Source organism: Hippocampus guttulatus, chromosome 18, assembly GCF_054856545.1.
Source record: "Hippocampus guttulatus isolate MCC_2025c chromosome 18, RoL_Hgut_1.0, whole genome shotgun sequence".
Lineage (NCBI taxonomy): Eukaryota > Metazoa > Chordata > Actinopteri > Syngnathiformes > Syngnathidae > Hippocampus > Hippocampus guttulatus.
The window spans coordinates 2,241,824-2,268,625 of NC_141278.1; the positions used below are offsets into that span (position 1 = coordinate 2,241,824).

Here is a 26,802-nt window from a genome sequence, read left to right on the forward strand (position 1 = left end):
AAGACAATCGATACACTGCCAAAAGGTGCAGTCGCCGCATAACTCCCATTAAAGGCAAGCGAGAATCTCGAAGGCAATCAGCAACCAACGCCCGTCCACTTCCTACTGCACCCAGAAGCCACTTCCTGATTCATCCAACCCTTTTCCAAGGACATGAGAGCATACCACGCCCTCGGCCCTTTATGAGGGCGGTAAATTAACAATGACACGGGCCTGTCTTTTTTTTTTTTTTTTGTTAAATTAGAGACGATGAAGGATGAATGGGGCCTGGCGGTGCACTTGCAGCTCAACTAACTGAATACGAGTATTGAAAGCCGTCTACTTACAGCAGCGTAGTTGTGGTGGGAAATACATAATTGTTCCCGACTGTGTCGCGAATTAACAGTAACCTGTAAGATACCTTCCAAAAAAATTAAAAAATATGGTCAATCAGATATTTTTACAGTATAAACAAATCCGCGCCACTCCAGAAATATAAACGATCTCGTCCAGCCGATCATTAATTCATGTCTGTCTCATTTCTTTGACCCGCATTTTAATTTCCACCCGTCATAATCTCGCATTCCGTTTTCTCGCGCAAATCCTCGCCGATTCAGAAAGAAATCCCTCTTATGCAAACGGTGCACGGAGGCGCCGCACATAAAATCAGACTGCGTATAATGTGAAAAGACTTTGATGTTTGAAATGAAACAAATGCAGCATACGGCGGAGCCCAAGACGACGACGGCGAAGGATGAGAAAATCATATTTCAGGGCGAACGGAAATGAGCTGTGAGATGATGAATATTCTCAGCAGTTCATGACTGAGGAGCTGATAAATGTCACACTTACTGGATAGATTTAGTTTATCTATCTAGATGAATGGAAGGTCTCGGCATAATGTATAATCATTTATGTACAATTACATTGTATGTAAAATTATTTTACCCAAATTCTCCAAATGTTCTTACTGCCAAGCAAAAACCTAATTGGTTTAAATCAGACGCCAATTAGCACTGGGCTCGATGTGGACCACATTGACACATCAGCTCAGGTAGAAAAAAAAAAGATTGAAGCTCAGGGGTTGTCTATTCATGCGAGAAACGACACATCCTCACACGCTCTTTCAGTGGAGGCCGTAGAATTCACTTACGAGTGCCCCAATTGACCAATTTTTAGAGTTACGAGCCGCGGCCGGGTCAATTTTTGTGAGCGAGCTAACGGCCAGGTCCATAAATATTGCGATAGCTACAGAATTATCTTTGTTTTCACACTAACAGCCTGAACGATCACATTTAACTGTCCGTTTCAATCACCTTGGGAGTGCCGCTCGGGGTATTGTCGACCTGGCGCCCGACCGGCCTTTACGCCGCCCGACGCGATGATTGAGTCGCGGAGCAGATGTCGGCCAACCCGCGGACAACATTTTGGTTCAGGCCATGAAAAAAAAAAAGAATGCAAAACATGACTCACAGTTGATTTAATTTTTAAAAAAAAAGAGGAAACGTGTCTCTTCTCTGAACTGATGCATATCGGCCGTCGAACGCCCCCCCCCCCCAACCCCCCAACCCCGCTTGTCTCGAGCCGAGCTACAAGATTGAACGCGGCCTAATGGCCCACCGATGGTTTCCATGACAAAGGAGCCATTAAGTGGCCGACTGGAGTCTTGCAGTGTTGCACACTATGATTACGCTGTTAGGACACCGGCTGTCATCCAGCGGCAGAAAAAAAAAATAGGCGGAGTGGGGGCGCAAGCAAGAAGAAACAAGGAAATATTTCACGCGTGTTAATCGTGAATAGAAGCTATCACATCCTTTTCATTTGAAACGTCTTTATTTTGTCAAAGTATTTTCTCTGTGGGTGGGGAGGAGGAACATCTAACATCTTTTCGAACGATTAAAAAGCATGTCTACAAAAGATAAGTAGGATGACGTTTGTAACACTGGAGCCAGCAGGTGCTTCATGTAAAAAACAAACCAAAAAAAAAAAAAGTATATACATCCTGACTACATCGCGGGAGGTGGTTGGTTGTTCGAAAATTAGATCTGTAAAAAAAAGTTTGGGCACCCTCCTCTACAGGATGAACTGCATGGGGGGGGGGGGGGGGGCTTCTAATCATGAATGCTCATTGTGTGTTTGTAGCCAACTTAGTCATGTTGATAGCAGGCTAATAGAGCTCATATCGACACATACAGCATGCTATATTTGTTTTTTGTTTATTTTGGTCCAATATGGCCCTTTCAACATTTTGGGTTGCCGACCCCTGAATTAAATGAACAATGGATGCTTACCCCAAAAAGTTTGCAATTCCTTCTTGATGCCACAAGATGGCTGCAAAGCACTTTATCCGTATTCGACAAAGCACAGAAAGAACAAGATGGCTAACGGAGACTAATCCCCCCCCAACCCCCCGTACAAATTCCGCAAAAGGGCAAATTTGTGAACACAGAAGCGCAAACACTTTTTATGCAATTTGTTCATTTACGGTAAATATTTTTTTTCCACAACCCCACCAATAACGTGAACGTAAATAAGCTAAATTACAATTTGGGCCATGATCATACCACGTACGAGCATAGGCAACAAACTAGTACAGTGGTTCACAGGTTAACATTTTTTTTTGGAGAGGTGGGTGGGGGGCGAAATATTTTTCCCAGCATCTTTTCTGCACACACATAAATATAATTCATTGGAGCTGTACAAGCTGCATGAGATGACGTGAAAGGAGTTTTTATACCACAACACAAAGTACGGCTGGCTCGAGTGTGACGGTCTGGAAAAGGCTGTCAAGAAAATGTTATCACATCAGTTTCAAAGTGCAATAGAGGAAGTTTAAAAAAGAAAATCACATATCTTCAGTGAGTGTACAAACATGATGCAGGGGATGAACCGAGTGTTGCGGTGATGACACTAATAAAATAATGTTAAGCTGCACATCTAGGCAAACCTACTGAATTCTTTGGCATGAGCGGCCACGTGATTTGGAAGTTTTATCGCCACTCCTTTCTTCCCTAACAAATATAAAAAATTGTCATAGAAAAAACAAACCCAAAACAAAACCAAACTCAAAAATATCAAATTTGTTTCCTTTTATTTTCCTCACACTAAAATTCTGTCAAATGGTTTGATGCCCACAAAAAGGCTCGTAAGGAATATTAATGCTACAAAACACAGCAACATGTCATTTCTGTACAGGACATTCATTGTTTTCGTGTGCGTGCGCGTACTGTGACCCACTTCACATAAAGTCATTGAGCTCCGCCTCGAGAGCGGCCGCCATCTCGTCCGCCTCCGAGGAACTTCCCTCCTCCTCCTCCTCCTCCTCCTCCTCTTCCTCGTCGTCGTCGGACTCTTTGGAGGACTCGTCATCCTTGTCGTGCTTTCGTTTGTGGCCCCTGCAGACGAGAAATAACGTTTTAGCGATTCAGACTCCTCCTCCATCGTGCCCCTGCCAACTTTGGATGGATTCCTGTTATATTCTCCCACGTGGCCCAGTCATGGCAGCACAAATAGGGGAAAAAAAATAACGCATGGAATTGGATCTCCTTGGATCAGAACCAGGCCTCTCACAAAATATATTAATAGTAACGGATATTAATAGCAAATATTTGCCAATGTAACTGCGGGGTAAATGGAAAAATTTGATATAGTGCACCTTGTCAATGTGAGCCTGCCTTTTTGGTTTATTCACTAAGTCACTTTTCCAGTTAAAGTGCAATCGTGACGCGTCAAGTTGAGAACACCTCAGATTTTACTGCCACTTCTCCACTTCTGCATGAAGAAGGAACTTGGAAGCAAAAATTCTGACATGGTAGACGTTCGCCGTCGTGGTCATGAAGGCGCTCACGACCAATTGTTGAGTATGTCCCACTACACGGGCTACGATGGGTCAAGGCAACTCCAAATTGGCTCAGAGACACTACGTTTGTCTACGACACCTCTGCCGACTCAAAATGAGGCTGACGTCGGCTTTATTGTGAAGAATTCCGCAATGACTGACTGGGACTGGTCCTGAAAGGGGGGGGGGGGGGGGGAATACTCTGATTCATCCGTCTACCTGTTGCATTTCATGTCATTAAACTCATTCACTCCCAAAGACGTTTTTAAACGTCTTTTCAGACTTGGTCCAGAATTGGCCGGAACTGAATGAGTTAAACTTTAAATAACGCCATACAGCATCACTTGCCCACTCTGCTATGCATACATCTATCTTTGAACATACACGGTTACTTTCAACTCCAAATGGTTTTGTTTCTTTCTAGATCAGACATACTTTCATTGCCATTGCCGCTCATCTCAACAGACTGTTGCCAGCTTCTTGGACCAAGTGTCCATGCCGAAGTGGCCCGAGAAGGCATTGCTCAGGAGGTAAACGGGCCATCCCTCTTTCCAAACCACTTGAGGTTTTCCATGACACGCAAACACCGCTTAAGGACTTTGCACGATGCTAATGAGGTCTTATCAAGGGAGGCGGGAGTGTGGTAGGGTGGGGTCTGACACCAACTCTGCTCAGAAGCCCCCCTTCTCATTAGACTGCAGCGCTGTCAGACAGCCTCCCACAACAGCAGGACTGCGGTTTTGTGTTCATTAAAGGTTAGATGTCGGTTGGGTGTACATCAGCCCGGAGGCCGCCGACGTGACAGCCTCGGCGGACCTCTGCTGACCCGACGGTATGCGCCAAAGGGGCTTTGGAGTGGTGCCCCCCCCAAAAAAAAGATTAAATGGCTTCTGAACATTAAAATGAAACTTCACTTCCAGAGCCACAAATTGATGACTTCCTGGTCAGGGGTTAATGCGAGGGGCGGCCGCCAATGAAATAAAGGATGGACGATTATTTATTTGGTCAAGGGGAAGAAAATGTCCCAATGTGCATTCAGTAATAGGATTTCTCTTAATGTGGCTGCCTAAATGGAGAAAATTATTGTATGTATATACAGAAACAAAGAGCAGATTTTTTTCTAACTCCCCCTCCTCACCATGCACAAGGAAGACAATACATGGGGGGGGGGGGGGCAATGAGACTACTTTACAGTATTGCTTTGGGCTTCACTCATGACATCCAATCTAAATCCTTATCTACAGTATTAATCCCACCACCTACAGCCAGCCAAAATAAATCTAAGAATAATGTCACAGCACACAATGACCTCAATGGGTTGGAAAAAAAAAAGTTTTAAAAAGGGATTTCCACTAGTTGAGCCTGTTTTGAGGCAAACTTTTGAACCAAAACGGCTTAATCCACTTCAAAGCGCAGCGACTCTGTCTCCGAATATTTAAATTCAATCCTTGGTTTAACTTTAATAACTCCCAAATATTAAAGCCTACTCGGGCAGGGAAGAAATTTCATCTGTACTGTACATTGGACAATAAAGTTTAATCCAATCCAAAGTGTCAAGTCGCATACCAAATTCAGAAAGTGTTGCCATGGCAGAGTGAAGCTCACATTGAGTAATCAATAACCGAAAATGCAAAAACTGCATCGATCTTTTTTGTTGTTTTTTTTAAAGGCTGACCTTGTTTGCTGAGTCTTTGAGTGCTTTTCAGGACATCAAAGGAAATTTCTTTCTTTGTAATTATCTCCAAATACCTTCATGTTTGCAGAAACCATCCCGTTATCTGTAGCCACTCTTAGAAATGTACTCCGAGCGCTGTAAGGGTGTGCGTAGCTCTATCGTGCATTTGAGTGTCCAAGTAGGAAGGCCGCACCAAGACGTGCACGAGGAGGACTTAAATTAACCAGGCAAATTCGACCGGAGTGGAATTTACCCCCCCACACACACACAATGAAGGCTATCGCTGCAGCTGGAAATGATTATTAAAAGGCAAATGCGTTGTGAAACACGATCCCCGGCGAGAAATATTAAAACTACAAAACAATATTCTTTGATATTTCTCCTTCCCCTTCCTCAACAGCCATTTGAGCGAGCGGAGAGCACCGCGCTAAAAGCCTCCGCATCGGCGCTAATTGCCACGGCGCGAAAAGGTGGCCGCTAATGAGGTACTCCTAACAAGGAGTCTCCGGTGCGAGATGCAATTGTCCAGACATGCTGCGAGAAAAATTGTCAAAACGAGGCGAAATGGAGAGCGGCGGGCGCAGACGGCGCTGGATTCTCTCCGATCAATAACGCTTAAAAAGGTGCAATTGGGGCCATTAAATAGAAGACTGTGTCTCTTTTAGCAACACTGTTGATTATAAGTCGATAAGTAGTGAGTCGCAGTTGGCTAAAGGGGGTAGCGGCTCTGCTTCAAAGTCTCGGCGATGTACCCTCTCCCTCCGTCCATTCATTCATTTCATCAGCTGCTTGCAGTGATTAAGATCGTTCGCGAGCTGGAATCTATCCTAGCTCACTTTGGGAGAGGGGCCAATCGCCCATAGGAAGGCAAATATTGACAAACAACCATTACGCACTCCCGGTCTCAGCTACGGGCAATATCAAGGCTTAAAAAATAAAATCCTGCATTGCACAAAAACATAATAGTGAGACTGCATCAGGGCCGAGTACATTCCGCTACGTTGGTGGCCTTGCATCGTTACGCACATCCAAACCACAAATAAGCACATTCCTTATACCGTTTTTTTCCCTCTCTTTATTTGCGCAAGTCTTGGTTGGGGCTTCCTCGAGTTTGGATTTCCGTGGCCGGAAAACGGACTCATTTCAAACTAAACCTGATTATGCCCGATCCTGGGACACCTTTGACGCAATTCCATTGCGGGGAAGGTTACACATTTGTGCATTTTGCATGTGTAGCCATAAACAACAGTTTCGAATAGACTGTCATTCCCCTTGGAATCGTATTGAGGTATAACCGAACAATGAGGGCGGGGAAAAAAAACAACTTTTGCTTCGGCAAGCAGCTTGCAGGCATGGACCAAGAGTGGGGGAGGTGGGGGGGGGGGTGAAAAATGGGTCAGATTACTTGCAGTTTTGGTATCGCTGCTCACTTATTCCCACTTTCCTTTCTCTTTTCATATAGCGTATTAAAAGCCTGCCTAAGCATTTTTTAGCCTGTGAATTGAATCAATTGGTTCAGAGTAAAGGCCTAATCTGGCAAATTCGCTCGAGAGCCATCGACCTTACCGAACAACAGGACGTGCTGCTGATTGCCATTTTTTTTTTAAACATTTATTGAATTCATCCCCTTGTCTGTCAAAAGCGCTCTCCGGTCAGGGAAGCAAAAGCAGCACTCCCGTTAACATTTTTCCCCCTCATCCAACTGACAGGCGACCTTTAAAAGGCAAACAAAGCTCAAATTCTCCTTTTCAGCGGCAGCCCGTCCAAATCGAACCTTCGGGAAGCATGCCAGTAGCACACGCTTGCTTTGCACACTTTGGTGCCTGCTCTGGCTTCGACCCGACATATTTTGTAATTACAGAGCGCAATCGAACAGAGAGCGAGCGCCCCGGCAGTGCGTCATGAGGAAAAGCGACCTAATCAATAAGGCCCGATGTGTTTATGTATGTTTGATGGGACATACAAAAAAAATAATAATAATCAATCAATCGGGCTGTTGAGTTTCTATCGCAACCTCAGGGTTGAGTTCCACACTCGACATTTGCATTTATTTGCACCAAGTATAGCAGACGACACACGCATGAAGGTTGGGCGTTCAAAAAGAACGACAAAGGTCCTGTCAGTCAGTCGATTGAAGCCAAACGGAACCATGAATCCAACGCAATCATTTGAACAAACTCAAAGGCGGCACCATTAGAGCGGTCTTAGGGGTATCGGAAAATCGATGAAAACAATTACTCACAAAAGGAAGAAAACTAAGGGTGTCTCACATTTAGAGGGGTTAACGGCTTTGTTCTCCAATTCGTGCGACTCAAAGGTGAAGCAGTCCGAGAATGAAGGGAGAGTTTTTGAACAGCAGGCTATGTCAGCTGTGCAAAGCATGCCAGAATTCTTAAACAAGATTATTCAAGAACAGGGGTGTCAAACTCATTTTTGTCCCGGGCCAGATTTTAATTAATTAAATAGTTTCCTTTGGAGGGTCGTTTTGGCCGAAACCATAGAAAGAAGTCAAGAATAACATTTTACTGTATTCACCGATTGTTGAAGTTACTGTAATGAGGGGTTTGCGAACAAGAAAATGCTTCTAGTATCACTCTTATTTATTACAAATGAGAATTTGAAATTTTGGTAGAGAGTTTAGTAAACATCATGAAAGTTGACATCTTTGATTTGCTTTTGCGGGCCACATAAAATGATGTGGCGGGCCAGATCTGGCCCCCGGGCCTTGAGTTTGACACCTGTGCTCTAAAACGTCCCCGAAGTGAACCAATTTGGGATTTTTTTTTTTAACCCAAATGTTTCTTACAGTTTAAAGTACAGCAGGTGATCTTTTACGCTTGCATCTCAAAACTGAACTGAAATACAGAGCACAAATCTTGTGAAGAATAAAAGCCGGCGGAAAAAAGAAGCAGCAGCAGCAAAAAAACAAAACAAAACGGGAAAGTGGGTGCAATCGACACTCCGAGAGGCTACAATTTTATTCTGCTTTCATGTGGGTCAAAGCAAACAGTGATTAGAAAGGATGCAAACACAAAGGCGACCGAGAGTGTTTGGGCGATAAGCGGCATTATTGAAAAAAAAATAAATACGTTTCCGGGACGCTGCAGCGTTTCATCCGAAGTGGGTCACTGAAGTGCAACTTTAATATGACGACGGTGCTTATATTTCCGTCGATCAAGAAGACTTTGCGGATGAAAACACGACAGCGCGGTGCCGCGCGTCAAGATCTGTTTCGAGCTGAACACACAAGGTTACGTCATCTTCGACAAGGCTGAGCCGCTGGCACAGAAAAAAAGGCAACCGGTGCCTTATGTGTGGGTACAACGAACCGTTTCATGTTGAACCTATGACAGATTTCACTCAATCTAACTGCGTCAAAGTAACACTTATAAAGGCCCGGACCAACTCAATTGAGGTCACGCTCGCAACCCTGCCACGGGCTAATGACGGCAATTTACGACTTTTTGCCTCGTGGAAAATTTATAGTGGGCGAGAGCATATTAGGGAAAAACGACAGCGACGGAACAATTTACAATCAAGCCGCTGCTCGGGGTTGCTTTTGAAACGGGGATTGAGTTTCCAGTTATAGATTTGCATTCTCGGGAATCCGATTGTATCCAAATGACCCGTTAAAATAAATGAGTAACCAACTCCTCCCGGAACATCAATATCGTCAAAGAAGCGAGGATTTATTCACTGAATTTTTATCACCCAACGACGGTAATAAAACACCGAACGCGGTGAATCAAGCCGCCTCGAGAGACTTCATCTCGGTGATCATCAAACGGGAACTAAAATGCGCCGATGACCCTCAGAAAAAGAGAAGGACCAAGAAAACAAGCGCATGGGGAGAAGTCGATTGCACATTCAGCAGACAAAAACAAAAGAACTGAACGTGATCTCGTCGAACATACGCTGCAGCTTTAATAGCCGCCTGTCACACGCGGGATTTGATTCTCCGTCGCCATTGTGTCGCCTTTATTGTGCCGTGATGAATATTTATCGGCGTAAATGCCGTTTGTGGAACAAAACGACAAAAACAATGGCCCCATTTTTTTGTTTGGCTGCTTCGTCTGCAACAGTAGCGGAATATTGTCACATTCGGTTTGAGAGACAATCTTGAGGTTATTTGCGGTCTGGCTTCAAACAAGGTTTGGTACTGAAGGTCGGAAACTTGGCGGGGTGGGAGGGAGCATTCCCAACTAAATCGATTTTGTTCCGGAACCTCACCAACGATGAATGCTTGACGAGGAAACTGCTACTCGAGTCATTTCATCAGCGGCCCAGGACCAAATCTCCACTAAGGAGCTATGTTGACACTATTACTATACTGTATACTATAGGGGCCACGTCTGCGAATATAGACGTGCAACACTTCCCCCCCCCCCCCCTCCCCTGAGAAAGAAAATATGCTGCACTTCACCACGGAACAAAGAAAGAGGTGCTCTGTTGAGTCAGGAGAATGGATTGCACTTCTCTTGGCACAGGGGTCACGAAACAGCAATGTGGAGAAGACGGGGGGGGGGGGGGGGGATTAAGATTCCCAAGGGCCGACAAAACGAGAGCCGGCAACACGAGTGACCCATGAGAAAATGAAATTGATCCGACAATATCAAATCAACACAAAAGTCTTTTTCCCGCGCGGAGAGGTTGCTGTTGGTATCTCACGCGAACCAACTTGCAGCACACCTTTGAAAGCGTGCCTGTGGGGAATCTTCTGACGATGCATGACGACGTACAATGCGCTTTAATAATTCATCCAAGACTGCCAGGCGGCTAATAATGCTGAATCAGCACTTAGGAGAACAACTGCTCACAGACGCCTGGGGTGGAATTAAATCGCATCGTGCGTCATATATTTATTTCACAATCTTTAACCACACTGTGACATCCGTTATTATTATTATTATTATTATTATTATTATCATTATGAGAGTGGATATGTCCTCACGTGCCATTTCGTGCAAACCTCGAGACGATTCCCTGCAGTTACAATAAATCGAATGACAATGCGGATAGTTGGTACATTCTGGCACTTCAAAAAAACTGCTCTCAGTGCGCCTATCAGCCAAAAAAAAGAAAAGAGAACAAGGGGATAACCGCTATGAAATATTAGTGTCACTCATCTATGTCAGAAAAAGTGGATGAGCCAAAAATTCACAAAGGTGCTTCCCGCACCTCGGGTCCTTTCAAAGGAGCCTAAAAGCATTATTTTCTGTGTGGAACCATTCCACTCATGAACAAATGTTTCAACCTAAGTGAACTCGGCACCTGATTCTGAGAGTTTATTTTATTATTATTTCTTTTTACATCTTATTGCTGGTTTTAACCCGTTACTGAACACTGCAAAAAGACTCAAGGAGCTAAATCACTTGGCAAATTGTACTCTTGGAGTCCCCTAGTTACACTGTAGCCAGGCATGTAGGGAAAAAATTTTTTTTGACATGCTCAAAGGCAATTTTGTTGAGAGAATATGTAATGCAGGTGCTTGCTGGCCGTTTATCTTCCCCCAAACCCTCAGCGTGCTCAGTAACAGTTAGTGGCAGCAGAAGATGAGCTACAATCCCACACGGTTCACAACAGACACGCAATCCAATCCTTTTTTTTGTTTGTTTTTTTAAACAAGGAGCGGCGAGGAAAGATGAAAAACATTTTGGAATTTCACTCCTGGCTGTCTGACAACCCGAGTAGGGACCCCCTTAACAAAGAGCTGCCCACCTTCATCACCTTCACAAGAGGTTAACAAGCGCAGGATGCCTCGCATTTCCACACCTGACGTAGGAAATCAAATACACGAGGCAACTGTGGCAACCGGGCACCATTCTGAATAAATGCGTGACCACAGAGACAGGAAATTAAACGAGACGGCGCCTGACAACGGCAGCGACAGCATGCAATTATCTTTCTTGATCCAACAGGATTTTTTTTTTTTTTTGCAGTGTCACCTTAAAATTTGAATGGCATGCCGTTTGGAAACTGAGCAAATTTCCGGCTGGGGGAAAAAAAAAACTGCAACGGGGGCACAAAAATATTAGCCAGCTGGCAATATATTGGCTTGTGTTTTGTCAGTGCGTCACTTATATTGTGATTGTGATCAGGTCAAGCAGCGGCGCCAGACTGATTTTTGTTGCACATCACATTGTCGTCATGGTTTTGTTTCAGAGGGCCTTTTTTTTTTAATATAGTCAACTTATATTTACACCATTGACCCTGCAATTGATGGCCAATTGGCATAATCTCTCTTCTTCACTCATTTTTGTGTGCATGTCAAAGCCCTGTCGAACGTTAAACCTTTAATTGCTTTGCCGGCATTTAGAGACAACTACAAACCATTTTGGGTGGTCAGATCTTGACATATTTTTGCTGTTTGTGGCAGGGCAAATATCACCTGCAAATAGGAGAGTTGACCGCAAACTGCGTATGAGATCGGAAGTCATTGATAATTGTGGCACGCAAATATTTAAGCATAAAACTATTGTGCAAATTATGTTTTTCATGAAAAAGGAAAATGTATAATATCTCCTAAAAGTGAATCAAAAGGGTGGGGGGGGGAGGGGGGGATTGAGCAAGAAGCATGCAGTGAAAATTTGCTTTAGTGAGCCACATTAAGTGCTGAGGTGTGCCAGATTTGGTGCCTGCGGCTTGAGTTTGACACTTCCTCGTGTGTCATTTATAAGAGTTTTATTGCTTTTTTGATTACGATGTTCAAATATGACACAAAACGGAGTTAATAAAGGTTTTATCATGGCAACCGTTTGACTTGAAAAATTCAATTTCCATTATTTCCCTGGGCAAAACCCAGTCTATGACAATGTATTCTCTTCCATCTTCGGTTGCGGCGTGTACGGAAACATGGGAATCGAGAAACATCTCATTTATTAATAAAAAAAATCATTCTAAGGCTTTCGGGATTGGCAGGTGCCCACATGGAAGAGACAGTAATGAAGGAGTTTACCTTCGCAATCCGTTAGAGACGATTTTGCATCGTAGCGAGTTCCCAAGTGGACTCGCATGTTTTTCTTTGCCTGTCGGGCACAGTCAACTTGGGCAGCTTGAACATGTCGAGCCAAATACTTGAGCTCCTTTTAAGAGACATCAATTAGAGCGGCCTCAAACTGGATGAGTTGCTACATTGCCAAGTCCCTCGAGTCACATGCTTAAAAAAAAAAAAAAAGACATGTAATATGCTTCGAAGGTAAACAGGATTCAAATTTCGGCCTGCCAGATGGATTTTAGTATTTTCAAATGAAATGGCTCGCTTGATCGTTACACGAGGGGATGGTTGAAATTATGCAGAATATAATCACCGCTCCGAGTCTGCCCCGGAGGTCATTCTCTGATGGAAAAAACGAATTCATCTAATTATACTTAACTATTTACAACGGCAGGTGAGAATTGTGTGCAATCACCGCCACTAAAATGTCCACCCAAAACAGCCCAAGAGCAGAGAATGACAGCAAAATTGTTGTCGCGATCAGGAGCGGGAGCGGGCCGACGGGGTGCTAAGAACACACGCATTACTCCGTAGCTTAGCAACAGATGCAGACACTCCATACCTTGTTGAGGAGTACGACCTGAATTAAATGTGGCAATATGGAAGACTGTCGGCTCCGTCAGTAGAGGGAATGGCTGTTAACGTCCCGCAACGCGACTGGAACCGAAAGGCGATCGGCGCTACACTCAAGGCATGTGTACATTTGACAATTTTGTATTTTCCACAAGGTTCAACCAAAGTGAAAGTCGCGCAGTTCCTCCTCTGTGAACACCTGTTGAGAATGGAATTGCATACTCTAGATGCAAAGGAAACAAACATGTGGGGAGTGAAAAATGAATGGCAACGTCCTTCAGCAGTAAATGCCTCTTGTTTGCTCATAAATGTGTCACGTCTGTTTGGACGCGTCGCCATGGCAGCGGACCACTCAGTCTTGTTCCAGCTCAGGCTTACTGATTAAGTGCTGGGGGGTGGGGGGGGGGGGGGGGTTCTTTTTTTTACGTCACATCGTATCACAGCATAGCGCTTCTCCGTTGTGGGCAGGAAGCATTCAAGCGAGCTGACTGGATGATTTGCAAGGGCTATGATCTTTTTGCGACGGCGTGACGACATAACGCACTCAACATTCGGACATTAAGCACTTAATGTCACTCAAAAGCCTTTCTGAGCTCAACCTCGCCTCGCTAATTCAAACTCATTATCTTCCAGCCATTTTAAAGCCTTTTGACATTTTCAGGTGCCCCGTGATATTGTGTTCAAGGATTATCGACTAAATTTACCAGCGGGGGAAAAAAAATAGTCCCTCTCGTTTGATTCTCGGCAAATAATATTTTGATACGCAGCCGCATTCGTTTTGAATGCTTGTTTGTCTCACCTGGACACAGTAGCCAGCAGACTGGCGTCCGCGCATGTCGTCGGGACCGGGTCCTCCAGTCGAAGCGCCCGAGGACGCGACCCTCCCCCCGTCATTGGTCCGAGCGCTCGCTCCGGCGGTTGCGCTTCTTGCCGTCGCTGTTCCTCCTCATCCTCATTACCGTCTTTCTCTTTCCCCCGCCCTTCGCTCTCGTTGTCGCTCTCCTCGCCCAAAATGTCATCCACCTATTGAGCGAGACAAGAAGAGTGCTAACAGTGTGACACGATGCTCTCGGTGATGACACTTGGTGCACGTGGATCAGCAATTTATCAGCAGCAGTCTTGTTGCTGCTGCTGTTGTCGCTTGTGGCGGGAACGCCATCTATTTGAGGCTTCTAACGACAGACCTTGTGCCCTCGGCACTTAAGTAAAACACAGTCAAGTGTTAGAAGGGCAATCGCAGAGCTGGCTGTCGTGCGGCTGGCACGCAATCGATTCCCACTCAGTGCTGCATTGACAATCGACCTGCGATAGAGCGGCGACAGTCGCACGCTGTGACTCTGAACAGCAAATAAAAGGTGGATCGGAATCGAGTGCTGCAAATACGTGGCGGTGCCGCTGCACGACACAGGATTAGGTTCGGTATCATTTCACGTGAAAAAGTAATATTGTACTTTTTTGAACGGAGGGGAAGAGGAAGTCAGTAAAGGCATCATTCCGAATGGCTTTTCATGAAAAAGCAATGTGGTTCTTCGCCGTTCTGAGACTTCAATGTGATGCACGGGAACACAAGATTTGAAGGCACATTTCATTTAACTTGAGCGCTCTTTTTGAAGAAAGGAAAAAAAAAAAGTAACAAAAGTGGCTGAGTGTGGGCATTTTGCTGTTTAAGATTCAAGGTTGTCAAGTGTGCATACGAAAAGGCGAGGAGCACTGTGCCAGTCAAGCCCGTTGACATCTTAGAAGCGCACCGCACCCTCCTGGGCTGCGACTTCGAACCGTTCAGCTCTCCGACCGTGCGGCACGGCACCAAATTGGAGCGGTGGATGCAGGATGCAGTCACGTGCTGTGGATTGCCACAATTTTTTAAAACTGCCACGGCTCATTTGACCTTTGCTGAAAATGGAAGGGGTAACAATTGCGAGACACAGCGCAGCAAAGTTCCCACAACATCCATTTCCGGGCTGTAATCAAAGGCCACGCAAAGTGCACAGGAGGCTTTTCAAAGCACACCCCCCCCCTGCCCCCCACATCCCCTTAAACTAATTTAGAGGCTGGTGGTCTCTGACTGCAAATGCACTGCAGTCAAAGTGTGATTCCAAGCCAGTAGATTTATTTTGTTGACGTGTTGGCAAGGTGAAACATTCTCTCTCTCTCGCCCTCTCTAAAGAAAATTGAAAAGGGGACCGTCTAAAAATTAATCTCATAGCAGCAAGGTGTTTAATCTAGTTGGGAGATTTCTTGAGGCCACTTTCCTACAGTCAGCGTTTGATTGTATTGTTGGGAATCGATTTTCAAGACGATATTATCGAGGAGAAAAAAAATGGACTTTTTATCGTCGGTACACAAATAGTTATGTCTCTCGATTGCCCGACAACGTATCAAGTGTGACAATTTATTAAGAAACAGTGGGGCTAAGCCTCATTCGATTTACTCAGTCACTTGCGGCGAAATGCATACCACTAAACCGCAAAGCAAGAGTTAAAGGGAATGGGCAAAGCTGCAAAATTAATTTGTACATAGAGTTACTCGATTCTTTTCCCTTGTGCCCTGAAGTTGGACAACATTTAGGAATGTCACCGATACAGTAAAAGGACCTTTCCATCGGCGTCATTCCCTAAAATGTTCAGATCAAATGTTCAACAATGATGAGCCTTGCCAGAAGCGAGCGGCTGACTTGCGACCCTGCGGTGGACAAACGCCATCGGAAAATCGATGGAGGGAGGGATTGATTATTTTAAATATTTATTTGCACATTTTTAACTCAACTGTATTTATAGAGCACTTTCAAGCAGAACATCGACTAATCCAGGGCAGAATGTCATTTACTTTTCCCGTACATTTGTATTTAATTACTTTGAGCGATAAGCTTGAGAACCACGACCTCTCAGAGATGCTCAACTTGATGGTGTCATTAAAGAACTGCAGAAGAGGCAAATGGCAATCGCATGAAGGCATCCACGCGAACTACATCTGACTTCATGGTGATGTAAAGTCACATTTACACGGGTGCAATGTAGCGATTCGGTACCAATGCACTGTGTGAACAGTGAACACCTCATTAGTCGGCTCGATCCCTGAAGGGTGCTACATTTAAATTAGGCTGGTATTTAATTACGGCGCAAATTAATTACGTCCATCACACCGTGGCAACGTACACAATGGTGCTAATTAATAACGGCTGGGGTAGTAGAAAGGAAAAAAAATTAAAAATAGCGAGCGCGCAAGAGACAAAGGACAGGGCTTTGGGCCTCAACGATAACTAAAAATGAAAGCGCATGTGCTTCCAGCTGCGGCAGCAAAGATCTTGAGCTGGCAATTTCCATGTACGCGGAGCAACAATGACTGGACAGATTACCCATCAGACCTCTCAGTGGAAGGACATAATGGAACAACATTAGTGACATCATTTTCACAGCCGGGGCGAGACTTGCCATAGCAACATACGCTGAGGCTATTATAGTTATCACTTTCATTCCAGGGGGGAACCCCCCCCCCAAAAAAAAAAAAAAACACAGCAACGCAAACTCATTTTGCGTCTCACTGGCATTCATCTTAATATCAGATGCAATAAACAAACATTTGCAGATTAATAATAAGGGGGTGAAAAAGAACAAACAATTCACACATTTTACTGTAGCCTTATATAAATAATTACAAGCATGGGCGTGATTGGGACATGTTTCTTTCAATCTTATTGCCTCTGGGAAAGCCAGTATTCACAATGATTTAAATTGGCAGTAATAATGATATTTCACATTATTAAATCTGCAAAACTGAGACATAGATAGAGACACGTTTCCTGGGAGAAGAACATAGTTATGGGTAATTGTTGGGATATGCCATTTTTTAATTTTTTTATTCTCATTCAAAGTTTGTTTCATCTTGAAAAATTTGTCTGCATCTTTCAATACTTACCTGTTACGTGAAAAGGAAGAGTCGGGGGGTAAAAAAATAAAAAGGAAAGTGATGGCACAGCAGTTTCCAAACTGAATTACAGAGTTAACTTTAAATGAGTTACTTTAAATGAGTTATTAACTGCGCTGGCCGTTTGGTATTCCGTCAAACCATGACCAATTACAATGACATCCAAGTCCTCGGGGCACATTTAATTAAACTAGCTCTCATTCCTACACAGAAAGCGCAACCTCCGACTGAGCGCAAGGATAAATATACAGCGGAAATGTCTACGCACCCTTGTTGAAATGGCAGGTTTTGGTGATTTGAAAAATAAAACCAAGATAAAACGAACTTTTTTCCACTATAATGTGGCCGATAAATGATTTCTTTTTTTTTGGGGGGGTATCGTTTCAAGAGGGGGCGTGAAAATAAATCAGTTGCATAAGTGTGCACACCCTCTTTGAACCAGGATGCGGCTGTGCTCAGAATTAACCAATCGCATTCAGACTTGTTGGTCAGCACACACATGCCACCATTTAAAGTGGCTCTGACCAGCCGCAAACTAATTTCACATGTTCTAGCAGGCTTTTCCTCTCAAAGGCAAATCAGTACGGTATCAAGCGCAGGACCGAATGCGTCTTTACCTCTTTATCCATGCTCTCCAGGTCCTCCTTGCAAAGAGTGTACAACGGCATTGTTTCCGACATGCTCGGCTGGCGCTTCCGACGCGACCGCCCTAGCGACTCGTCATCCTGGCTGGGTCCTGCTGACACATCTTGTTGGCTGTTTGGTGCTCCCCTGAACAATAAAAACCTTACTTAACTCAAAGAAAGACCTTCATCCGGTATATATTTTGCTAAGTTTGACTTGAAGGCCAAGATTATACGTTATGCAAATCTCATCCAAGCGGAAAGCGGAAGTCTCGACTTAATTAAATGTTCTTTGATGATTAAAATCAAAGTGGATGCAAATCTGATGAGTCTGTAATCCTTGAATTACTTAAATCCATTTTTTTTTCCTCATGATAAAATGGCCACACAACCCTTGTACAACCAGGGGGGTGTAATACTGTTGTACTATAACCGGGGCATCATTTACAGTGTGGAAAAGCAACAAATAATCACTAAAATGTGAGTTTTTACTGTTTTACCGAGTAGCTAAGGAAAGCCATGTCCCTTTTGGGAGTCATTTAGGATGTACAGTATCTTCAGTAAAGCGACTGAAGAACGGGATGAAAGGAAATGTGAGCCGGTGGACATACTAGTATTCATTAATGTGTGACCAAGGAGTCTTCTGTCAATACAACAAAGGCAATATAACCAGTAGTACGATCACCGTTTTGAACAACACTCAAGAGCCAGCATTTCCTACAGCTCTTATTTTGGTGTGAATACAAATTAGAGCAGGAAAAGAAAGCAAAAAGCCACCTTCTACACATGTCCATTATCGCCCATTTGAAGAAAGTGTTGTAATGTCATTGCACCTACGCGTCATCATGAAATTGTTTTGACAGTTACCTGAGAAGCGACTGCTCTTGTTGATCAGACGCCTGGAGGCAAGGCGCCGTAAGCGACACCGGGGGGGCCTTGCGAATCAGCTTCCCGGTGACAGGGTGGTAGGTTCGAACCTCGGGGGTCGCTGGGGGAGGTCTGTGCTGGGTTGAGGGCGGGTTTTGGAAAAGAGGCTTGTGGCGGGAGCTCTGCTTGTCGAGGAAAGCCGCTGGGCTGTTGCTCCTTCAAACAGGAGAAGGGAAAAAAAAAGAAATCTGAATGATTGATCAGCCAACAATGATTTTAAAGTGGTCATCCACACTGGACAAATAATCAGTCCATATGAATTGTTCTGAACAGAGTCAGCAACAAACTCTCCCAAAACGATGATCTTGAATGATTATACTTGTTGTTGTGTGCGTTGTGTTGACGGCAGTATTTTCTTGTCAATCGGCTCAGAAAACTTGTCAGGGAAGACGATTGTAAATGTGAAACCTATCCAATATTTTTCATGGCCAAAAAAAAAAAGTCTATTGTATTTTTGGGGATGAGTGGACTATATGTAAGGCGGAAGTGCGGTGAACTGAACAATCGATATCACTCTCTTCAGCTTTGTGCCATTTAATTCTAATTGTTTACAACTCAAGAAATTTACCACGGCTGCTTGGTGTAGTCCTCCTTTAGCGGGAAGAGGTGCTCCTCCACCCTCTCCCAGCGCTCCAGACAACTCCACAGCCAGTCTGGGTTGACCACGTGGAGGTGCTTGCAGCCCAATGCCTGACGGACCTTTTCTGTGCCTAGCGGATGAAAAGGGGGGGGGGGGACAAAAGGTCGGGTGACCTCATGCTCGTCAAGTCAGCCCTCCTAAATATCTGTTCTTATTACGGCAATAGATGCGTTTTCTTCAGTTCGGGCTACAGGGAGGATTTTGAACTGGGTTATTTAACTGAGAAAGGAAATGCTGCTCCAAAACATACAGAGGATGCACTCAAAACAGGGGGGGGGGGGGGGGGGGGGATGGGGTACATGGAACGTGCTTCATGAAATTATAAGAGAATGCAGATTTTGTTGAAATAGACTAAGCACTGTAGTGTTATTCTAAAACAAAAACAAGAGTTTTACGGGGCTCAATCCAAATGAAGCAAACTTTGCAAAGACCTGATCTCCTCTGTACTGACGTCCCACCCCCACAAATTCTTCTTGTGCTGCTGTAGAATGCGAGTGATTGCCAAGTGCGTCTCACAGCGCGGCTGGCTTCCAAGGCAACGGCCCCGCTACTCGTGCTCGCTTGTTTTCAGAGGGTAAATTGAATTGGCGGCACACACGGGCACAAGGCTCATTTTGAATGAGCATTATTTTCCCCGAGATTTGCGAGCATTTTTGTTAACGCGTGCAGAGTACACACCACGCTATTTGCATTCTCTTTATTGAAACCGCCAGCTAACTAGATCCTGCATTTTCTCTCAAGAACAATTTTGACAAAGCTTGGATAGACACTGCTGCCAATACGCGAGTAAGCCTGACATTTAAACAAGCCTTGGATGACCCTCCTTGGATCCCAGCCTCATTAAGCAAAGAAAAGCTTCCACCACTTCAGAATAGTTCCTGCACGCAGCTAATGGACATGTCTCAATGGACTAACTGAAAATATGAACACCCCCCCCCCCCGAAAAAAATAAGATGGTTAATTTCACGACAAGACCCATTTGAATTCAGTCTCAGTATGGTCGTACTCACCTTCAGAACACGTTGAAATTTATTTTCATGCAGATGCGCAAGCTAGTTCAGAACCTCGAAACCTCCCCTGCTCTCCTCGATGCCTAGTGTTGATGCTTTAGAGTCCTCTGTGCGGTCAAGAATCCATTTTTGTGGATTTGGGCATTTCGTGTTGGGGCTCAATTCCTATCCTCGCAAATCGCGGAGGATCGCTACATGCCCATTCGGGATAAATCTGACAGAAGAATGTGTAAAACTCATTTTACGTACCAGATTTTGCTGCAATGAGGTGCGTGGTCCCGGTGGGTTCTTGTGAATTCAGAACCAAGTTCTTGTCAATCTTTGCCCCCAGTGCCTTGGCGTGATAGTACTCACGAGTCCTCTCTATTGGGTAGTTGGTCGGGTACAAGCCGCTGAAGACTATGGTTGTGCCGTCTAAGGTCTTGCTCTTAAGCTCGGGGACGATCTTGCGAATGTCCGGCGTGTCGGGCGCCTCGGTTTTGAGGAAAGCCTCGTAACGGGCGTAGTACTCGCCGTGGATCCGTTCCAGCACTTCCTCCAGGTAAATGAGGTGATCGTCCCCGTCGTTATCCACTTCCTCTTCCTCCTCGTCCTCCATGCTCTGGTCCAGAAGCTCCTCCCCCACGGTCACCCCGGATTGCTCGCTATTCTGCGACTCCGTTTCAGGTTCCCTCCTGTCCGAGCAGCCGTTTCCCAGCTCGGGGAGGAGAACGTCTGAAGGTTCTATTGATTCAGAACTTTCGACTTTACTGTTTCCATCTTCTGTCTCATTGCCGTTGTCTTGTGAGGCCGCTTCAGGCTGTGGTTTCTTTGCCTCGCTGACACCATCCGCTGAAGGCGCCTTTTCTCTAACGGATTCACTGTCGCTGTCACTGGAAAGGTCAAAGTCCAGATTATTGGACTCATTGTTGGGAGTTAAAGAGTTTGCACTGTCCTTTGCCTCACCTGTCCTGCTAATACTCCCATCTTTACTAATTTGCTTGGTTTCAACCCCTCGATTTTGTGTTGCTGTGGGCTCCTCATCAGCCTCTGAACGTTTATCCGTCAATGCTTCATCCGGCACAGACGCGGATGTCTGTATCCGTTCATTTGTCGGGACGCCCTGAGAACAGCGAGATGCCGCCGGCCCGTCTTTTACCGACTTTTTCCTGAGGCCATTATTTTGCGCCTCTGCTCCGAGAGTCTCGTTCACTTCTTGGCTCTCTGCAGCACGACCTGATGGGTTTCCTGAAGGTGAGCAAGACACGGGGATCAATTTATATTCAAAGACGATCGCAATGACCGAATGAAGGCTCTAGTTTGATATGACTGTGTGAAAGTGCTCTATAAATACAGTTGAGTTGAGACAAGGAAAAGTGTAATATTGTGACCAAAGATATGTTCAAAAACATGACGTAATCTTGGTGTATTTTGCAGCTATCTACTGTGCACTTCCTTTTTCATCCTCCCTCCCCAAAAGATCTCTTTTATGAAACATCTGAACAAATCTTCAGTTCAGATTTCAGAAAAGGACATTTATCAAAGAAATTGTTCTTTGGGTAGACTTGTGTCAAAGTGAATCACAGGGGGCTGCACTACATTTCAAACGCTGGACTGCATTCGAAGAATGAGGGAACAAGAGACAACTGGCTTGTTATCTTAAAAGTGGCTCTTCGGGACTGTGGAATGCGCAAGGAACTGGAAGCCTCTCCTTGAACACTGCATTGAATTGGATGTGCATCACACTCACTGTGCATCACAAGGACACATTTTCCTGAGAGAGAGAGACAGAGGGAGAAAAAAAAAATCTCACTTCTGTACCTTTCTTGGCCATCAGAGCTTCTTGCGAACCCGGCGGCGCGCTAATGTCCCCGATGCCCTCGAAGTAGACGTACTTCTTCACAGTGATGAGGTTGGGCGCAAACTTCCACACGTCTTCACGGTCATCAATGATGCACACCATCGAGTCCCCACAGGGGAAAAGATACCTGGTAGGCCAGTCAAGGACAGTGAGCTTGTTGACATAAAAAATAAACATAGTAGAAGAAAGCATTCAGCAAGAAGAGATGCAGGGGGTTTATTTCTGAAAAGCACATTTACTGTAAGCCTCTCCAAAGAAAAGAACTGAACAGATGTGCTACGAATGGGTTGCCGTTTACCGCTTTTTGTTACCTTTTGTTTAGTAAAGCGACTGAACGAGCACCAGGGACTGCTTCCATTCTCTCTCTCTAAACTACTTTTGGATTACAATTCAATTAGCTAACAACGTTTACGTCGCAGGTACTGACTGCATTGCACAATACAAAAAAAATCTGCAATGCACTCGCGACTGAACACTCGAGACCCAGCTATGTGTACGCAAACAATTAAGAAGATATTCTAAGACTAAACACCCCCTTTAATTGCGATATTAATGATCAGCTTTGTAAATTTGGCGTCCACGGCACATGTCAACACCCACCTAAGATTCCCCGTCTTGGAGAAGGGGTCGATGCATTCATCTCTGGACAGGATGCGATGGGAGAACAGCTTTGTTTCGGGGTCCAGAAAGCCTAAGAAAAGAAAACAAAAGAACATATCAGCATATTTTTGCTCTTTGAAATCAAGCATTCCATTCCAATAATTTCATCGTTCCTCTTGTTTTCTCCACAGGAAATATACGGCAGCTGGAGACCCAGGCTGGCCTTCTCAACTCATCAGAGGTCGTAAATTTCAATTCCAAATGCATTAAACATTCATCACATGGCTGCAAAACAATGCCTTGCTGGGGTTATATACCGCACGGCATGACGGAAGACTGCCACCTGAATAAAATTGAGCCTATATCACGCTGGCTCATTTTAAACCCGGACCGAATCAAAATTCTGCTGAGGGGACAGATGGGATTATTCCCCCCCCCCCCCCCCATAAACTGGTTTCCATGTATGTGTATGAGTGTTTTATTACAGATTGCTTGGGGTAAGAAATCAAAAATACACATCCTGGTGTAGTTTATGCTCTCTAATATTCATGATGGCAAGATTAATTAAAAATCGATAACTAACCAACATAATCACACTTTGAACACAATACATTTGCAGATAGCTCCCCCTTATGGAACCAAATTGGAAGTACAAGTGGTACAATACAGGTTTCCCCCGCACAAAATCACCCAATGATGAGATAAATGGGAGCACAAATTACCCGCAATGGTGTGTGCATAAAGGCGGCTCCCGAACGTGAAGACATGCAATTCGTATAATTTGGCAATTTTCTCCAGGAATTCCTTGCAATGCGGCCGTAGTCGCGTGTGAAGCATCGGCTCTCCTCGCCCCAACTGGAAGTGGAAAATGCCCTGACAAAGAAAAACAGGCACTTGATATTAAATTTTAGCCATGTTGTATTTTTTTTATGTCGAATTCAATGCGAATTTCCGACTGTATGCCAGTTTATTAGACACAACACCAATTTACAGACAGAATACATTGCCTGTCAGTCGCTCGAATAGACAGAAGAACAAAGAGACATAAATTCTAGTAAATAAATATTTTTCTGATAAATTAAGCGAAATTGAATAACTTCCTGTGGCACGACTGATGATAACTCACGTCACAATAATGTGTCGCAACAGATGTGTATGTTATGAAACGGACCTTATTGGACATTTGCTGGCAGTGCTGATCGGTGGTGTGGATGAGTGTCTGGTCCAGATCCACCATTAGGACCAGCTTTTTGTTGCGATGGAGCCGCTGCTGGTCCTCTCGGCCTAACTGCTCTGCTTGCTGTTTGGAAGGAACAGATTTTTCGAGGGTAAAGAGATTGTACAGTGAAACCTCCAAAGTCAAATGGCTTACAGCTTGTAAAATGTTACTGACTAGCTTCTTGTTAACAAGATATTGTGATTTTGATCTTCTTTGACTGGTGTCGAGGATTTGAGCCCATCAGTTGGTGATGTTTGACAAGGACCACGGAGTGATGATATATGCTGCTACATAAGCTTCAGCTGCTGGCCGACAGGCAAGTCACCATAAGCTTCGCACTTGTGGTAGTGAAGTAGAAATTCAAAGGTTGACCAGCAGCATAACTTAAAAGATTCTCTTCGACATCAGAGGTTCTACTGAATTTGACTAGATTACTCTTCCTTTTAGGCACATACAGTAAAATGGGCCTTTAGTGCACAAAATATCGGAAAACATCGGTGCATTGATATACTCAAAGGCAGTAAAAAGAGATATATGCGTCACACGGCTCACCTCTGAGCTGACCATCAACTCTGGTACGCTGTGCACCATGGAGACCGTTGCTGTGGAGATGGGAGTTTGCTGGTTTCCATTTGCGCTCTGCAGTCTGAGAGAGAGAGAGAGAGAGAGAAAGCGCACAAGTGGGTGTTTTGCTGCGTACTTGAGTATATGCTAATTCAGAAGAAAAGCAGCTTTGAAGATGATGTTTTTGAATCAGAAATGGGCTTGATTTCAGAGAAATTGGTTCATTTCAGTGAAACTGACAAAGGGTGGACATAGCACAAATTAGTTATCACAATAGTCGGCCCAAACAGACACTGAACTGCTGTTGGGGCCACCTAAGGGTGACATCTAAAAATTAACATACCACAAACACTTAACAGTTATGGCCACATTTGAATTTTTTTCACGAGATGACAAGTCTTAAAACATGAACGGTGAATAAATGTGGGTGGCTGATATCAGACATGTTTAGGTTATCAACCATCTCAATAAGGATGTCACTGTTGACCACCATCATATTTTTTGCATGCCCTTACTGAGTTAGGTCCTGGCCACATTCGGCACACAAGCCTTTCATCACGATAGGGTGGCTGCATCCTGCTATTCTGACAATGACGCCACTGGAGGGAAAAACAAACAAAAAACAGTGTTTAAATAACAAGTTTCACTCATGTGGCAGTAGAAAAGCATGGACAACAGCAGTTAGCTTTAAGGCATGGTAGGTCCCAAGTGTTGTTTTTGTTGATAGTTATTCCTTCTTGTTATGAGAGCGATAAGGATAGAAAGAACAGATGAGACAGATTATATGATGAGTGTTCACCAGTGCTCAACGATTTAACTACAATACAAGATCCTGCTGAATGAAACATCAATCAAAGACGCCAGCTAAAAACACATTGGACGCACGCGACATTTTGCGCAGTCAAGTTAAAAGCCACTCAACGACGCTTAAGTTCCGCTTTCAAAGTAAAAGTCTCTTCAGGTTTCTTATTTAAACCCAAACGCGTTTCTTCAAATATTAACAGTTGCTAAATGGTACTAATCTGGTAAATTCGTTCTTGCAACAAGAATTTGTTGAAGTGAGATCACCGACGAGCTTCGCTAAAACATTTAACAATTTGACTTTGGTAGTCTACCTCAAAACCAACAGACTGTCACATCATTGTCTCAATTGCATGTTTGGATTTGGCTACGGAACAAGCTAGCCTTCCCGTTAGCGCCCATGCTTTAGCAGCGTTAGCTCGTTAGCCAGGCAGCATAACACTGGCACAATTCGGTATTTACCACGCTTTGGAATGAAGCATAAGATACCGTCAAACGAGTAACTCACCCAGGAGGTATGACCTGTCCGGGTTGACAACACAGCTCCTTGACGACCCCCGCGCGGTCCGATTTAACCTTTCTCTCGGGTGGCCTGGGTGTCTCTGCCCCCTTCTCCGCGGGTATGGGGACACAGAGCGCTAATACGGAATCCACGTTGACGTGAGAGCCCGGCTTGACCTTCCACTCCAAGAGGCGACAGGGGAGCGTTCCTATCGTACAGCAGATATCGGACACTGGCACTACTGGGCCCACCGTTAATGCACCACCACAGCCACCGCCGCCAGAATCAGCGGTCGGGTCCTCCATCTGCAAAAGAAAGTCTTTTGCAATGTTTCGATTAAAGCGTGTCCGATCCAAGTCGCAACACTCGAAACATTAAAAAGCGGGCAAGCGCCAGCTTCCACGTCAATGAAAACAGCAGTGGTGGGCTTTAAACCCGCTAGCTTCTGCAGCCGTGGTTCACTCTTCCCGCCCGTAAACAGGAAGAGGCAACACTGCAGGTCGTGATGATAGCTTCCGGTAGAGATGACGAAATGAAAATTAAGTTGAAAATGTATATATTTCTCTCTAAACGCCGCTTTTATAATCTCCCTAACATGTGTTATTCAACTATTATTCGTTTATTTGCATTATTTAAAGACTATAAATGTATTCGATTTTGCACATGAATTTATAGCGATCAGTTTAATGTTAATCCTTTTACTTTGTTATCTATTAGAACCTAGTTATATTACTTGGGATAATATGTAAAATGCTTAACCCTGCAGTCATACTAATGAAGTACAGGATCTATTTCATGACAGCGAAGTGGAAACAATTATATGAGTTATTATACGGTGTGTAACTTTTATTTCCGAGGTAAATGCAACAAGTACGGCATTTTAATGTTTATTTCCCAATTTTCATTAAAAAGTAATTTTAATTGAATGGAGTATTGTGTAATTATTTATATATTACTGTATTATTCATCCATTGTACCGCTTATCATCATTATAGCTGCGGGTGTTAACCTCGTAGACTGAGCGAGCGGCGGGGCACACCCTGAACTAGGTCTATTATTTTGAATTCCTTTATATGATATGTTGACGACACAC

At 44.4% G+C, this 26,802-nt stretch overlaps 1 protein-coding gene across 1 annotated transcript; it reads right to left on the reverse strand.

The window, feature by feature from the left end:
• Positions 1–1,793: 1,793 nt before the first annotated feature.
• On the reverse strand, positions 1,794–26,202 carry ctdp1 (CTD (carboxy-terminal domain, RNA polymerase II, polypeptide A) phosphatase, subunit 1). The gene is made up of 13 exons (XM_086137393.1): positions 25,716–26,202; positions 24,922–25,005; positions 24,395–24,488; positions 23,795–23,923; positions 23,346–23,496; positions 22,624–22,714; positions 21,984–22,150; positions 20,433–21,410; positions 19,102–19,243; positions 18,474–18,689; positions 17,601–17,754; positions 13,859–14,082; positions 1,794–3,374 (listed from the first exon to the last, which is right to left on the reverse strand). The coding sequence occupies exons 1-13, from the start codon at positions 26,012–26,014 to the stop codon at positions 3,218–3,220; spliced, it is 2,886 nt and encodes a 961-aa protein (XP_085993519.1). The 5' UTR covers positions 26,015–26,202; the 3' UTR covers positions 1,794–3,217.
• Positions 26,203–26,802: the final 600 nt, after the last annotated feature.

Excerpts from the sequence above, each read along its gene's own strand:
- ctdp1 (XM_086137393.1), bottom strand. The coding sequence starts at position 26,014 with ATGGAGGACCCGACCGCTGATTCTGGCGGCGGTGGCTGTGGTGGTGCA. Across the intron at positions 25,006-25,715 it reads GGACAGGTCATACCTCCTGG|TGGCGTCATTGTCAGAATAG; the intron begins GTGAGTTACTCG and ends TTTTCCCTCCAG. Across the intron at positions 24,489-24,921 it reads TGTGGCCAGGACCTAACTCA|ACTGCAGAGCGCAAATGGAA; the intron begins GTAAGGGCATGC and ends TCTCTCTCTCAG.